This window comes from Arvicanthis niloticus, chromosome 14, assembly GCF_011762505.2.
Source record: "Arvicanthis niloticus isolate mArvNil1 chromosome 14, mArvNil1.pat.X, whole genome shotgun sequence".
Taxonomy (NCBI): domain Eukaryota; kingdom Metazoa; phylum Chordata; class Mammalia; order Rodentia; family Muridae; genus Arvicanthis; species Arvicanthis niloticus.
In genome coordinates this window covers 38,421,557-38,436,077 of record NC_047671.1, presented here as the reverse complement: position 1 = coordinate 38,436,077, position 14,521 = coordinate 38,421,557, and the positions used below count along the sequence as shown (strand labels likewise).

Sequence of the window (14,521 nt, the reverse complement as noted above, 5' to 3'; positions counted from 1 at the left end):
ACAATATTAAAAGTAGAATCAGACAGTCATCAACTCGCATGCAGAAGGAGGAACACCACAAGAATCAGACCTTACATCAGCACTCTACAAAACCAGAAAAGCTTGAAGTGAAATATTTCAACCTCAGAAAGAAAATAATTATGATTATTCGCCCATTGATGTTATGTTTAAAAACTGAGAAATAATGGTATTTCAAGATACATACAAATTAGAAAACTTTCTGGCAAGCAAGCCACAATATACAAAATTCTCCAAAGAAAGCTGTACAGGGAAGAAGAAAAAAGACAATTTCCTCCATATCTGAGTTTCACTTATGTCTGGTGAGCTATAAGTCAGCCATACAGAATAAAGCCCTGTCATGTGCAGCACCATGGATAGACCATGACAACAATATCCTGGGTAACACAGCCAGGCACAGAAATCCAGCACTACAAAGGACAACAGATAAAAAAAAAAAAAAAAAAAAAAACAAAAAAAAACAAAAAAAAAACTCCAACACAAGGAGGGAAACTACAACCTAGGAAAAGCAAAAAATTAATCTTCCAACAAACCCAAAAGAAGATAGCTACACAAACATAATTCCACCTCTAATAATAAAAATAACAGGAAGCAATAATCATTTTTCCTCAATATCTCTTAACATCAATGGACTCAATTCCCCAATAAAAAGATGTAGACTATCAGACTGGATACTTAAACAGGGCCCAGCATTTTGCTGCAGACAGGAAACACACCTCAATGACAAAGACAGACACTACCTCAGTGTAAAATAATGAAAAACAATTTTCCAAGCAAATGGTCCTAAGAAACGAGCTGTAGTAGCCATTCTAATATCCAATAGAATCGACTTTCAACCAAAAGTTATCAAAAGGAATAAGGAAGGACACTTCATACTCATCAAAGGAAAAATCTACCAAAATTAACTCTCAATTCGGAACATTTTTCCTCTAAATGCAAGGGAACCCACATTCATAAAAGAAACTCTACTAAAGCTCAAAGCACACACTGCACCTCACAAAATAATACTGGGGGTTTTCAACACTCCACTCTCAGCAATGGACAGATCATGGAAACAGAAACTAAACAGAGACACAGTGAAATTAACAGAAGTTATGAACCAAATAGATTTAACAGGTATCTATAAAACATTTCATCCTAAAACAAAAGAATATACCTTTCTCTAAGCACCTCATGGTACCTTCTCCAAAATAGACCACATAATTGGTCACAAAACAGCCCTCAACAGATACAAAAAAGATTGAAATAACCCCTTGCATCCTATCAGATCACCATGGAATAAGGCTGGTTTTCAATAATAACAAAAACAATGAAAAGCACACATACACTTGGAAACTGAACAATATTCTACTCAATGATGACTTGGTCAAGGAAGAAATAAAAAAGAAATTAAAGACTTTTTAGAATTTAATGAAAATGGAGGCTTGTCATACCACAACTCATAGGACACAATGAAAGCAGTGCTAAGAGGAAAACTCATAGCTCTAAGTGACTACAAAAAGAAACTGGAGAGAGCTTACATTAGCAACTTGACAGCACACCTGAAAAGCTATAGAACAAAAAGCAAATACTCCCAAGAGGAGTAGACAGCAGGATATAATGACACTCAGGGCTGAAATCAACCAAGTAGAAACAAAAAGAACTACACAAAGAATCAACAAAACCAGGGGTTGGTTCTTTGAGAAAATCAACAAGATAGATAAACCCTTAGCCAGACTAACCAGAGGGCACAGAGACAGTATCCAAATTAATAAAATCAGAACTGAAAAGGGAGACATAACAACAGAAACTTAGGAAATTCAAAAAATCATCAGATCCTACCACAAAAGCCTATACTCAACAAAACTAGAAAATCTGGATGAAATGGACAATTTTCTTGACAGATACCAGGTACCAAAGTAGTTAAATCAGGACCAGATAAACCATCTAAACAGTCCTTTAACCCCTAAAGAAATAGCAGCAGACATAAAAAGCCTCCCATCAAAAGAAGCCCAGGACCAGTTGGTTTTAGTGCAGAATTCTACCAGGCCTTCAAGGAAGACCTAATACCAATTTTCTTCAAACTATTCCACAATATAGAAACAGAAGGAACACTACCCAATTCATTCTATGAAGCCAAAATTATGCTCATACCTAAAGCACAAAAAGACACAACAAAAAAGGAAAACTTCAGACCAATCTCCCTTATGAATATAGATGCAAAAATGCTCAATAAAACTCCTTCAAACTGAATCCAAGAACACATCAAAACAATCATCCATCATGATCAAGTAGGCTTTATCCCAGGAATGCAGGGATAGTTCAATATACAGAAATCCACCATATAAACAAACTCAAAGGAAAAAAAAAAAAAACACACAAGATCAGCTCACTAGATGCTGAGAAAGCATTTGACAAAATTCAACATCCCTTCATGGTAAAAGTCTTGGAAAGATCAGGAATTCAAGGCCCATACCTAAACATAGTAAAAGCAATATACAACAAGTCAGTAGCCAACATCAAACTAAATGGAGAGACACTTGAAGCAATCCCACTAAGATCAGGGACTAGACAAGGCTGCCTACTCTCTCCCTACCTATTCAATATAGTACTGGGAGTCCTAGCTAGATTGATTAGACAACAAAAGGAAGTCAAAGGGATACAAATAGGAAAGGAAGAAGTCAAAATTTCACTATTTGCAGATGATATGATAGTATACTTAAGTGACCCTAAAACTTCCACCAGAAAACTCCTAAACCTGATAAACAACTTCAGCAAAGTGGCTGGATATAAAATCAACTCAAACAAATCAGTAGCCTTCCTCTATTCAAAGGATAAACAGGCTGAGAAAGAAATTAGGGAAATGACACCCTTCACAATAGTCACAAATAAAATAAAATATCTTGGAGTGAATTTAACCAAGCAAGTGAAAGATCTGTATGACAAGAACTTCAAGTCTCTGAAGAAAGAAATTGAAGATCTTAGAAAATGGAAAGATCTCCCATGTTAGTGGATTGGCAGGATTAATATAGTAAAAACGTCCATCTTGCCAAGAGCAATCTACAGATTCAATGCAATCCCCATCAAAATCCCAAATCAATTCTTCATAGAGATAGAGCAATTTGCAAATTCATTTGGAATAACAAAAAAAACAGGATATCGAGAACTATTCTCAACAATAAAAGAACTTCTGGGGGGAATCACCATCCCTGACCTCAAGGTTTTCATTGGTACGAGTTTCTTATTGATATAAAAATGAGATGAATATTGGTACTACAGAGCAATAGTGATAAAAACTGCATGGTATTGGTACAGTGACAGGCAAGAAGATCAATGGAATAGAATTGAAAATCCAGAAATGATCCCACACACCTATGGTCACTTGATCTTTGACAAAGGAGCTAAAACTGTGGAAAAAGGACAGCATTTTCCACAAATGGTGCTGGTTCAACTGGAGGTCAGCATGTAGAAGAATGCAAATCGATCCATTCTTATCTCCTTGTACAAAGCTCAAGTCCAAGTGGATAAAGGACCTTTACATAAACCCAGATACAATGAAACTAATAGAAGAGAAGGGAAGACCCTCAAATACCTGGGCACAGGGAAAAAGTTCCTGAACAGAACACCAATGGCTTATGCTCTAAGATCAATAATGGACAAATGGGACCTCATAAAATTGCAAAGTTTCTGTAAGGCAAAGGACACTGTCAATAGGACAAAACGGCAACCAACAGATTGGGAAAAGATCTTTACCAATCCTACATCCAATAGAGGGCTAATATCCAATGTATACAAAGAACTCAAGAAATTAGACTCCAGACAACCAAATAACCCTATTAAAAATGGGGTACAGGGCTAAACAAAGAATTCTCAACTGAGGAAACTCGAATGGCCGAGAAGTACCTAAAGAAATACTCAACATCCTTAGTCATTAGGAAAATGCAAATCAAAACAACCCTGAGATTCCACTTCACACAAGTCAGAATGGCTAAGATCAAAAACTCAGGTGACAGCAGATGCTGGTGAGGATGTGGAGAAAGGGGAACATTCCTCCATTGTTGTAGGGATTGAAAGCTGGTACAACCATTCTGGAAATCAGTCTGGAGGTTCCTCAGAAAATTGGACATAGCATTACCTGAGGACCCAGCTATACCACTCCTGGGCATATACCCAGAAGATGCTCCAACATATAACAAGGACATATGCTCCACTATGTTCATAGCAGCCTTATTTATAATAGCCAGAAGCTGGAAAGAACTCAGATGTCCTTCAACAGAGGAATGAATACAGAAAATATGGTACATTTACACAATGGAGTATTATTCAGCTATTAAAAACAACGAATTGCAGAAATTCTTAGGTAAATGGATGGAACTAGAAAATATCATCCTGAGTGAGGTAACCCAATCACAAAACAACACACATGGTATGCACTCACTGATAATTGGATATTAGCCCAAAAGCTCACAATACCCAAGATACAACTCACAGACCACATGAATCTCATGAAGAAAGAAGACCAAAGTGTGGGTGCTTTGGTCCTTCTCAGAAGAAGTAACAAAATACTCTAGGGAGCAAATATGGAGACAAAGTGTGGGACAGAAACAGAAGGACAGGTTGTCTGGAGACTGTTCCACCTGGGTATCCATCCCATGTGCAGTCACCAAAGATAGATGCTGATGTGGATGCCAGAAAGTGCATGCTGACAGGAGCCTGATCTAGCTATCTCCTTAGAGGTCTGCCAGAGCCTAACATATACAGAGGCGGATGCTCACAGCTAACTATTGAACTGATCATGGGGTTCCCAATGGAGTTGTTGGAGAGAAGACTGAAAAGAGTTGAAAGGGTTTGAGGCCCCATGGGAAAAGCAACAATACCAAACAACCAGAGCTCCCAAGGTCTAAACCACCAGCCTGGGAGCACATAGGGAGAGACCCATGGCTCCAGCTGTATATGTAGGGGAGAATGGTCTTGTCAGGCATAGGTGGGAGAGGAAATCCTTGGTCCCTGTTAAGGTTGGATGCTCCAGTGTGGAGGAATTCGAGGGTGGGGAAGTGGGAGTGGGTGGGTGGGTTGGGGTATATCCTCATAGAAGCAGGAGGAGGGGGGATGGGATAGGAGATTTCTGGGTGGGAGGAGAAATGGGGAAAGTGGATAATATCTGAAATGTAAATAAAATAGCCAATAAAAAAAAGAACAGACATCTTCAAAATAGCTGGAAAATAAATCTTAATATTCTTACCATGAAGAAACAGTCACAGTTGAGGAAATGTTCTCAGTACAAAAGAACAATGAATACTCGAGGTAATGACACTCAGTATACTAATTTAGCACTAAGCAGTATATATTTGCCCGAGAGAATCACTCCATAACATACACAAGTATGTCAATTAAAAATACAACTGAAAAATTGATCAAGATGATATTAGTAAAGTGAAAACAAACTATAACAGCAATTATAAACAATATAAAATCTTTTAAAAGCTCATAAAGTAGAGAACTTTATGAGAAGTATGTGTGCATGTGTCTGTGTACAGGTGTGTGTACATGGGTGTATCTGTGTGTCCGTGTGTGTGGATCTGGATGTGTATGATTAGAAACAAGAAAGAACACACTCAGGACAAGTTAACTGTTTAACTATATATATATTACTGCTCACTTGGAAGAAAGAATCCCCTAAAGAAATATAGAAAGAAGGGTCAAATGTAACTAAAAAGCTTGACATGTCCACAGAAGAGTTTGAAGGGATTTAAATGCTACCTTTTTTTTTAAGTGACCAGAGCAGACAGCTTTACCAATTCATTCCATCTTATTTTTACAGAGGATCTTATTCTACAGGTAACTTATTCTAGGCCATAGAGAAATATTTCTTCAATTCACCCTGTGAAGTTGGAATAACCTTGGTCCCCAAACTTGCCAGGTACGGAAACATGTGCATTACAGTTCAATACATTGCATAGAATAAAAGTACCAGCTGCACACAGAATATCAACAATCAGGAGACTTCACTCCAAGGAACACAGACATAATCCAATACTTCAAAATCTCTGATTACAACAAATTATGTCAAACCTGAAATGCATGCACACGCACGCATGCACACATACACACCCACACACACACACTAAATGTTAAAGAGATTTTAGAAAAATGAAAAATAAACCATATGATAATAATGACTACCCCAAAAGTACTTTGCAAAAGTTTAATCATTACTAATAAGAACTATTTAAATATAGCATCATTTCTTTCTTTTCCCCTCCCTCCCTCCACTTGTCCCTCTCTCCCTTCCTCCTTCCCTGCCCGTCTCTGTCTTTGAGACACGGTTTCTCTGTGTAGTCCTGGATGTCCTGGAACTCACTCTATTAGACCAGGGTTGACTCGAACTCAGAGACCCACCTGCCTTTGTCTCCCAAGTTCTGAGATTAAAGGTGTGTGCCAACACTGTCCAAGCTAAATATATTTCTTAACAAAATCATTTATATACATAAAAAGATAATACAATTGAAATTTTCTTTACATACAAATTTAAGTATATATACTCACTTATAACATAGGTATATCTAAGTGCATATATTCATACATATAAATATTACTTAATTCATATATTAAAGTATTTTTTCATCAAAACCTAAATAGCATGTAATTCTATAATTGTGTTTACTGTTTGTTAAAGTAGTTAGTTTACCTGTTTGGGAAGTCGGAACAAGGAATTCTTATAGAAAATGTCCTTAGCCTGGCTCCATGTACCATCAATGAGGATGATTGTGGAAGGATAAGTAGGATAATCTAATATAAATTCTTCCAAATTAGTAGCTTCAGCCCCTGGATATAATATTAATGTCCCAGAGTCCCGGCAAACAGTTGCAAGTTCAACATCTCTAAAACAACAATTTTTTAAGATATCTTTGTTAGGTGTGGGGAAAACAAAAGTTTTACTACACTAGTGAATACCTAAGCAACATTCCCTCTGCCATCTTGCTGAATGGAGACACTAATTCAAAGGCCAATCAAAGCCTCAGCTTCTGGTGACTGACACACTGCCTCCTCAGCACAGTTCTTCCATGTGGGTTCTCTCTCGTCATTATTTCCTGCCAAGGCTTTCCAATCCAATGGCCAGTGGCATCATTTTTAACCCTCCCAAAGAAGCATCTATGTAGAAAAGAACTATTCCCAACCACCCACCCACTCAGTCAGTCCACTTACCGCTCTTCACTGAAGCGTCGGCCGATCTTGACTGTGCATTTGTCTGGAGGAAGGCATGCTGCTAGCAGAGGGACTGTGCGCAGCACTTTGCTTTCCTTTAAGGAAACATTAGCGTGGAGTTATCACCTAGGTAAGCACATCTAAGCTTTTCTGATAGAACTCAGTGATAAAGTGCGAGGACCTGAGGACCAACATCAGCATTGCAGAACAAAAATTTCTCTGAGAAACATCCGGTTTCTAGCTTAATATATTTTTACAAGACTTTTAATCAAGATCAGAGTTTAAGAAGAGATAACATTTCTCTATCAGTATAATACAAGCACACTTTTTAAACTTTATATATATATATATTTACAGGCTAATGGTTAGGATTATAAATTATAGGGGAAAACACTTTGTAGATATGTATACAAATGCCAGAAGGAAACCCATTATTATGTATAATTAATAAATCTTAATAATAAACTAAGTAAATTATAAATGCATGTAAATTTGTGTTAAACTGAATAACTTATTGATAAGCTTTTTATTTCAACATTAATTACATTTTGAACATGTCAATTTGCAGATGATAACCTGTATCTCTAGACCAAAAAAGCATCAAAATGCTCAAAAGATAAAACAAAGGCCATGTCAAAACAACAGCCACTAATTTTAACACTTCCTAATGATCAAAGGGAATAATTTAAGGAACAAAACATACTAGACTCTAAACTAAAATACAAAAGTCTCCACAACGTTACCTGCAAAAGGGAAGTAGCTTTCTTTTTTCTTTTTTTTTCTTTTTTTTTTTTGGTTTTTCAAGACAGGGTTTCTCTGTGTAGCCCTGGCTGCCCTGGAACTCACTCTGTAGACCAGGCTGGCCTCGAACTCAGAAATCCACCTGCCTCTGTCTCCCAAGTGCTGGGATTAAAGGCATACACCACCAGAGCCCAGCGGGAAGTAGCTTTCTTACACAATTCTAAATTGCCAATGAAGACAATGCCCACCCAATGGCCTCCTCTCTCCTCCCATGTAAATAGGCTGCAGGATTCAAAATACAAAACCCAAGCAAACGCTGACCACCAGCAGCAGTTTTCCTCAGCATCCTGGCTTCCACTGCTCACAACGAGCTTACTTTGTGGGTTCTTCCTTCTTCCACTTTGCCTACCTTGTTTTCCACCCTTTTAATCCCCTAACTCTAGATAGGAGAGAAAAAAGAATAGAGAGGACAGAGAGTGACATTATCCCTAAACCACTTCCTGCTGAGTAGAATAGAGAGGAAAGAGAGTGACATTATCCCTAAACCACTTCCTGCTGAGTAGGGCCACTGAGTTCCTTGGGGCAAGTTTCATCTTTGCAGGCAAGACATCTACTTTCTTCTTATTTCTTCTTTGCACAGACTACAACAAACCACAACCAACAGCAACCATCCAACAACCACAACCCACCCCACCTCATAGGGCCCAAGCACTTATAGCCTCTGAAAAGTTCCCAGAATTCAATGTGTCACACAATCACAGAAACTATCTACAACTGACAAAATCAAACCCCTGCTAGAGCCCGAGGCAAATCCGCTGCTGTGAACAATCTGAAGCAGCCCCATATATCCCACATCTGGGATTGAAATAAAAGCGTATTCCCATAATATTTCTGTGTTTTACAAAGAAACCAAATTCTCACTACAGAAAGATAATCCAGCAGCAAAAATGACAGCATCACAAGAGCCTGCTGTGAAGTCTGAGAAGGAGCTGCCAAGAAACAACTTGCAACAAAGAAATAGTATTCATCATTCAGAAAACATAAAAGGCTACTTTATTTCACATCCTTATTGTATCTTTGAATAGGCTGTGAATTTAAAAAGTAAAATAATTGCTATTACCTGTTTGTTACAGCCTGCTTGAGGATGAGAGGTCCTGCGTTCTAAACCCTAAGGAGTTCTCACTTGGTTAACACTAAGTCCCGTTTACATCATTCTCTCACTAGTTGTACCGACAAATGTATAATGTTCTTTGATTCCCTTACATCCCCTCATCACAAATCAAAACTCACAAACATGCACACACAGTGGCACACGTCTAATTCTAAACAGAGTAAAAGAGTGTTAATTTAAAAGTTTCACAGATGGCACAGTACAAAGTAAATGTGTTTGTTCTAGCCACCTAAAAGAAGAAAATTGTACCTTCATATCCATTTTATAAGAGTAAAATGCCAAAGTCAGTATCTACTCTAGCAAGGAAAGACTTCAAGGAGCAAAGACTATGGCCAAAGTTCTAAAAGAAATCATTTTTTTCTGAGTTCTTTATTCACAAAATTGAATATTTATATCATGCAAATCTGGGGGAGTTCTAAATCTTTACCCTATAATAGAATCATAAGAACCATTGTCTCTAGCATCTACTATCATCTAATAGATAAAGCTTTCAAAATATAAAATATACTTATCATCAACAACGGTTCTTCTGGGACACTGTAGAGCAGTGAGGAATGAGCAGGCTTACGCGTGTTTCCTCTGGGGAACTCGTACTTCTCCTGAAAACACTAACTCACCTCTGCTGGGTGCTGGATTATATACAAATGGGTGGAGATCTGAAGTGGATGCACTGGTAGATATGGACATAGGCACACTTTCTGGGGCCGGCTAAAAAAGAAAAAAGAGAAAAAAGAACCAGTGAATTTTAAAACGTGATATAACATCATCCTAATATGGCAGCCAACATCATACCATGTTTTATAACTACAGAGGCTTACTAAAGCTACTTAAGCTCAAAATAAAACATAATGAATTTAATAAGATATTTCGGACATGAAAATTCTTCATCATCCATAGAGATTCTGGGCTTGGCAATACACCACAATTCAGTGGTATAGCACTTGTTTAGCACTTACAAAGCCATAGTTTTGATCCACCACAAGATGAATTAGTAAATATTAAAGAACTTCAATAAATATTAGTTGTCTTTAATGGAAAAGTAGTTACTAGGTCACCAGGGTCTTTTCATTCATGAAGCAATACTTTGTTTCTTTTCACATCAAGAACAGAACTCATGACAAAAAAAAAAAAAAAAGAAAAAAGAAAAAAAAGAAAAGCCTGGACCCAGAGGCAGGGAAAAAAAAAAGTCTCAGGTCCTAAGAGCATAGAAAATAAATTTTAGCAGAAGAGGAAGGATAAACAAAAAAAAAGTCCACTTGTCTATAACAATGAACTAGGTACCTCTAATCTTAGCAAGTGAGAAAACGAAAAACAATAACCCAGCCAAGGAAAGGAAGAAGCAACAGATTATAGGATTTAGCAAACATCTCTCAGTAACAACTTTACATGCAAATAGATACAGCTCACCAGTAAAGAGACAGGGACTGGATGCCTGGATTCAAAACCTACATCTGTCTGTCTGGTCTCCAGAACACATATCCCATTGGAAAAAACACCCACAAACTGAGGGGCAAAGAATTAAAAACAGTATCAAGAGGACAGAAGGAAAAATATGGCTGATATCTGGTAAAAGAAGACTCAAACCAAAATTATCCAGAAGAGTTAAGGCCACCACATATTAATAAAGGAAGTAATTAATTGAGTAAAGAGAGCAATTGTAAATATATTCACATTTTACACTGGAGTCACAATTTCATTCTTCACAGAACTAGAAACAAACAAACAAAAAAATCCTAAGATTCATAAGCCAACTCAAATAACAACAATAGTCTTTTATATTTATGTATTTTATGTGTGATAGGTTATCTCTCTGCAAGTGAAATGAGCCAATTCAAGCCAGATTAGATTATATTAAAGGCAGATTTATTGGGAAGCTGCTCTTAGGTAAGGACTTCACTAGCCCCAAAGATTTAGGACAGGGGAGTCGCCATGGGGAAATAGGTGAGGGGAGAGAGAGACAGAGAGAGGGGGAGAGAGAGAGAGAGAAAAGGGAGGAAGGGAGGAAGGGCGGGTGGGCTGTAGTGCAGAGAGGACAGGATGAGAAGAGAGAGACATGTGGCAGACCAAAATGTCTGGATTATACAAGGAGAAGCCTCTGGGGAAGGGCAGCCCAGCCCCTGGGCTGGAAAGTTCTTGATTGGGAACAGGGTATGCCACAAGTCTGAGGACTGAGGGATGCTGGAAGAACCTGGAGGCCAGGTCTGCTTTAATATGTAAAATATGCACCTCAGTCCCTTGTCCCAGGGTCTGAAAACAAACAAAGCATATGAGTACTTTGTATCTATGTATATGTACCACATGGTGCCTGCAGAGGCCGGAACAGAGTGTTGGACTCTGGAACCAGAGTTACAGACAGTTTTCAGTTCCCATGTGGGTTCTGGGAGTTGAACCTGCATCCCCAACAAGAACAAGTACTTTTAACTGCTGAGGTATCTCTTCAATTTCAACCACAGAAGTCTTAAACAGAAAAGACAATACTGATGGTATCAAAATTCCAGGCCTCAAACTATATTACAAAGATAACAAAGCCACAGACAGTAATACAACCAGCCTTGTAGTGGCACAAAACCAGACACTGACCAACAGAACAAAACTGAGAACCCATAGATAAGCCCACATGTCAATAGTCACTTAATCTTTTACAAAGGAATCATAAACATATAGCCTCTGGAGAAAAAAACAGCCTCTTCACAAATAATCCTGCTAAAACAGGATGCTGTGATTTTAAATAATCAACTAAACCTGTTGCTTTGTCCCCCAAGTTCAACATACATCAAAGACCCTCATTAAACCTAAGAATGAAAGTGCTAGAGAAAAATATAAGCATATGTAGGGGGCCTCTGTAATGAACTCAAATAGCACAGGAAACAGCCCAAGAACTATAGAGGGATCTTAATCCAGCAACAAAAGACCTAGGTCTGTGTGACCCAGCTGGAATATAGATACTCCCTTACCACACACCTTTAATCCCAAATAATGATGTCTGATTAAGAGGCAGAAAAAAATGACAAATCAAAGAAAGATTTGACAGAATGAGTCAGAAACAGAACACACCCAACTCAGGAGCAAAGCCATTGAAGAGCAGTACAGGAGAGTGAAGGAGTTCAGTCAGGTGGGAGGGGAGTGAATCGGGTGTCAGCGCAGTGAGTGCAGTGCAGCGGAGTGGACTTTGTTCACGAGTTCATGCAGTTCAGTGCACCTAAGCAGAAGCAGTTGAAGCAGGAGAATAAGAAGGAGCTAGGAGATTAGAACAAATGGCCAAGGTTAGTTTGAGAATAAGCAGAGCAACTCAATGAGAAATTGAGAGAACCAAGATTCAGTCATCTTGGAGAAGAGTTTGAGCCAGAAAAGTTGAGTTGACCCAGCCAGCCAGCGTTCAGAAAGAACTAGAAAAGGTGAGCTTATTCAGCAGTAAGCTGAGATTTCAGGCAAATAAAAGTTACTTTTACAAAGAACTGACAACTGGGATTACACAAAATTAAAAGCTTCTCCACAGCTAAGGAAATAGGCAGAGTAAAGAGTGAGACTACAGAACAAATCCTTGACAACTAACATGTGACTGGGTATTAATATCTATAATCGATAAATAACTCCAAATTTAAAAAATTCATCATCCAATAAGCAAAAGAGCAGAATGAGGTGAATAAATAATTTTCAAAGGAGAGATACAAATGACCAATAAACACTTGAAGAGTGCTTACCGCCGTAATGACATGTGACACTGACAGCAATAAACAAGTGAATTTCTATCAGTGTACTTAAAGGACTGACCACCATCAAATCTTACCTCTACTTACGTGTAATGTAAGCAATGTTTATACTAAACTATACAGTGTGAGTAAACTGGTTGAAATAGCTATTATAGCAACCAATTCCTTCTCTTAAGGTTTCTATTGCTGCAAGCAAAGACCATGGTCAAAAAGCAAGTTGGGGGAAAAAAACGGTTTATACAGCTTATACTTCCACATTTTTGTTCATCATCAAAGGAAGTCAGAACATGAACCCAAACAGGACAGGATCCTAGAGACAGGAGCTGATGCAGAGGCCATGGAGGAGTGCTACTTAGTGACTTGCTCCCCTTGGCTTGCTCAGACTGCTTTCTTATAGAACCCAAGACCAAAAAGCCTAGGGGTGGCCCCATCCACAATGGGCTAGGCCCTCCCCCACTGATCACTAATTGAAAAAAATGCCTTACCGCTGCTAAATGTCATGGAGGCCTTTCCTCAACTGAGGTTCCTTCTTCCCGACTCTAACTTGTGTCAAGTTAACTCAAAGCCAGCCAGGACACCTACTTAAAACATTATCTGGATTCCTGCTTCTCAAAGTATGGGTCACAAATCAATATGAAGTAAAGTACCTCAATGATTGAGTCACAAAATTCTGGAAACAATAAAGGTTTCTGGTGGTGCAATGACCAAAAATTAATCAAAATCAAACATATAACAAACCTGAAGTGTGTCTGGCAGCACTTGCCTGAATTGCACTTCATGTTTCCCTGCAGCCTTGGTTCTGAACATACAACATGCATACTTTGTATGCACTTGCTATTACACAATGCAAGACCAACAAACAGCTTCTTAAAACGCCCTGTGAATCTCAGGCTACTGTATGTTGGGAATTGCAGAACTTTACTATACATACAAAGTTTGTAGTTCTTACAGAAACATAATGATTTAATCACTGAAAACAAAGACGACATTTTCTTATCATCATCCCTCAGAACTTAATTACTAAATTAATACTGTGTTATAATGCTAAATTTTTATTAAAAGTGCTGTTTGAGCTGCTCAGTTGTCTTATATAAAGATCACTAAATGAAATTTCAGAACAAAGCATGTGGCAAAGCCTTTAATTCTAGCAATGAGGAAATGAAAGCAGGAAAATCAGGAGTTGAAGTTCAATCTCAACTACACAGAAAGTTAAAGTTTGAGACTAGCCTGGAACACAAGACACCCTGTCTCAAATTTTAAAAAATCAATGTGACTGGAGATTAGAACAGAATTTTTTTAAAAGATTTATTTATTTTATGTATGTGAGTACATGGTCACTGTCTTCAGATACATAAGAAGAGGTCATCGGATTCCATTACAGGTGGTTGTGAGCCACCATGTGGTTGCTGGGAATTGAACTCATGACCTTCAACCCCACACGCACAAAGAAAACTTCAGGCTAACAAGAGACTTCTTGTCTCCCCATTTCTGGCAACCCACCTAAGAGTGCCCACCCAGGGGCTCAGTGTTTGGCCATGTATAGACACAAGCCCTGCTTCTAGCTGGCATGTCATCATTACTCACCTAAACTCTATAAAATCTCCCTGCTTTACCCTGGATGTGTGACTTCACTGACCTCTACCTGTGAGATCAGTGAACCCACCCAAGAGCTGCCTCCTAATAAACCTGCCTTTAT

At 38.3% G+C, this 14,521-nt stretch overlaps 1 protein-coding gene across 1 annotated transcript in view; it reads right to left on the bottom strand.

Annotated features, from left to right (window-relative positions):
* Positions 1-14,521, bottom strand: part of Dtwd2 (DTW motif tRNA-uridine aminocarboxypropyltransferase 2) — a 63,401-nt gene that overhangs the window by 27,003 nt on the left and 21,877 nt on the right. Inside the window, exons 2-4 of the mRNA XM_034518257.2 lie at positions 9,733-9,823; positions 7,204-7,298; positions 6,686-6,878 (exon numbers count right to left, since the gene is read on the bottom strand). Coding sequence (XP_034374148.1) covers positions 6,686-6,878; positions 7,204-7,298; positions 9,733-9,823 — 379 coding nt within the window. The remainder of the gene's footprint in view (positions 1-6,685; positions 6,879-7,203; positions 7,299-9,732; positions 9,824-14,521) is intronic.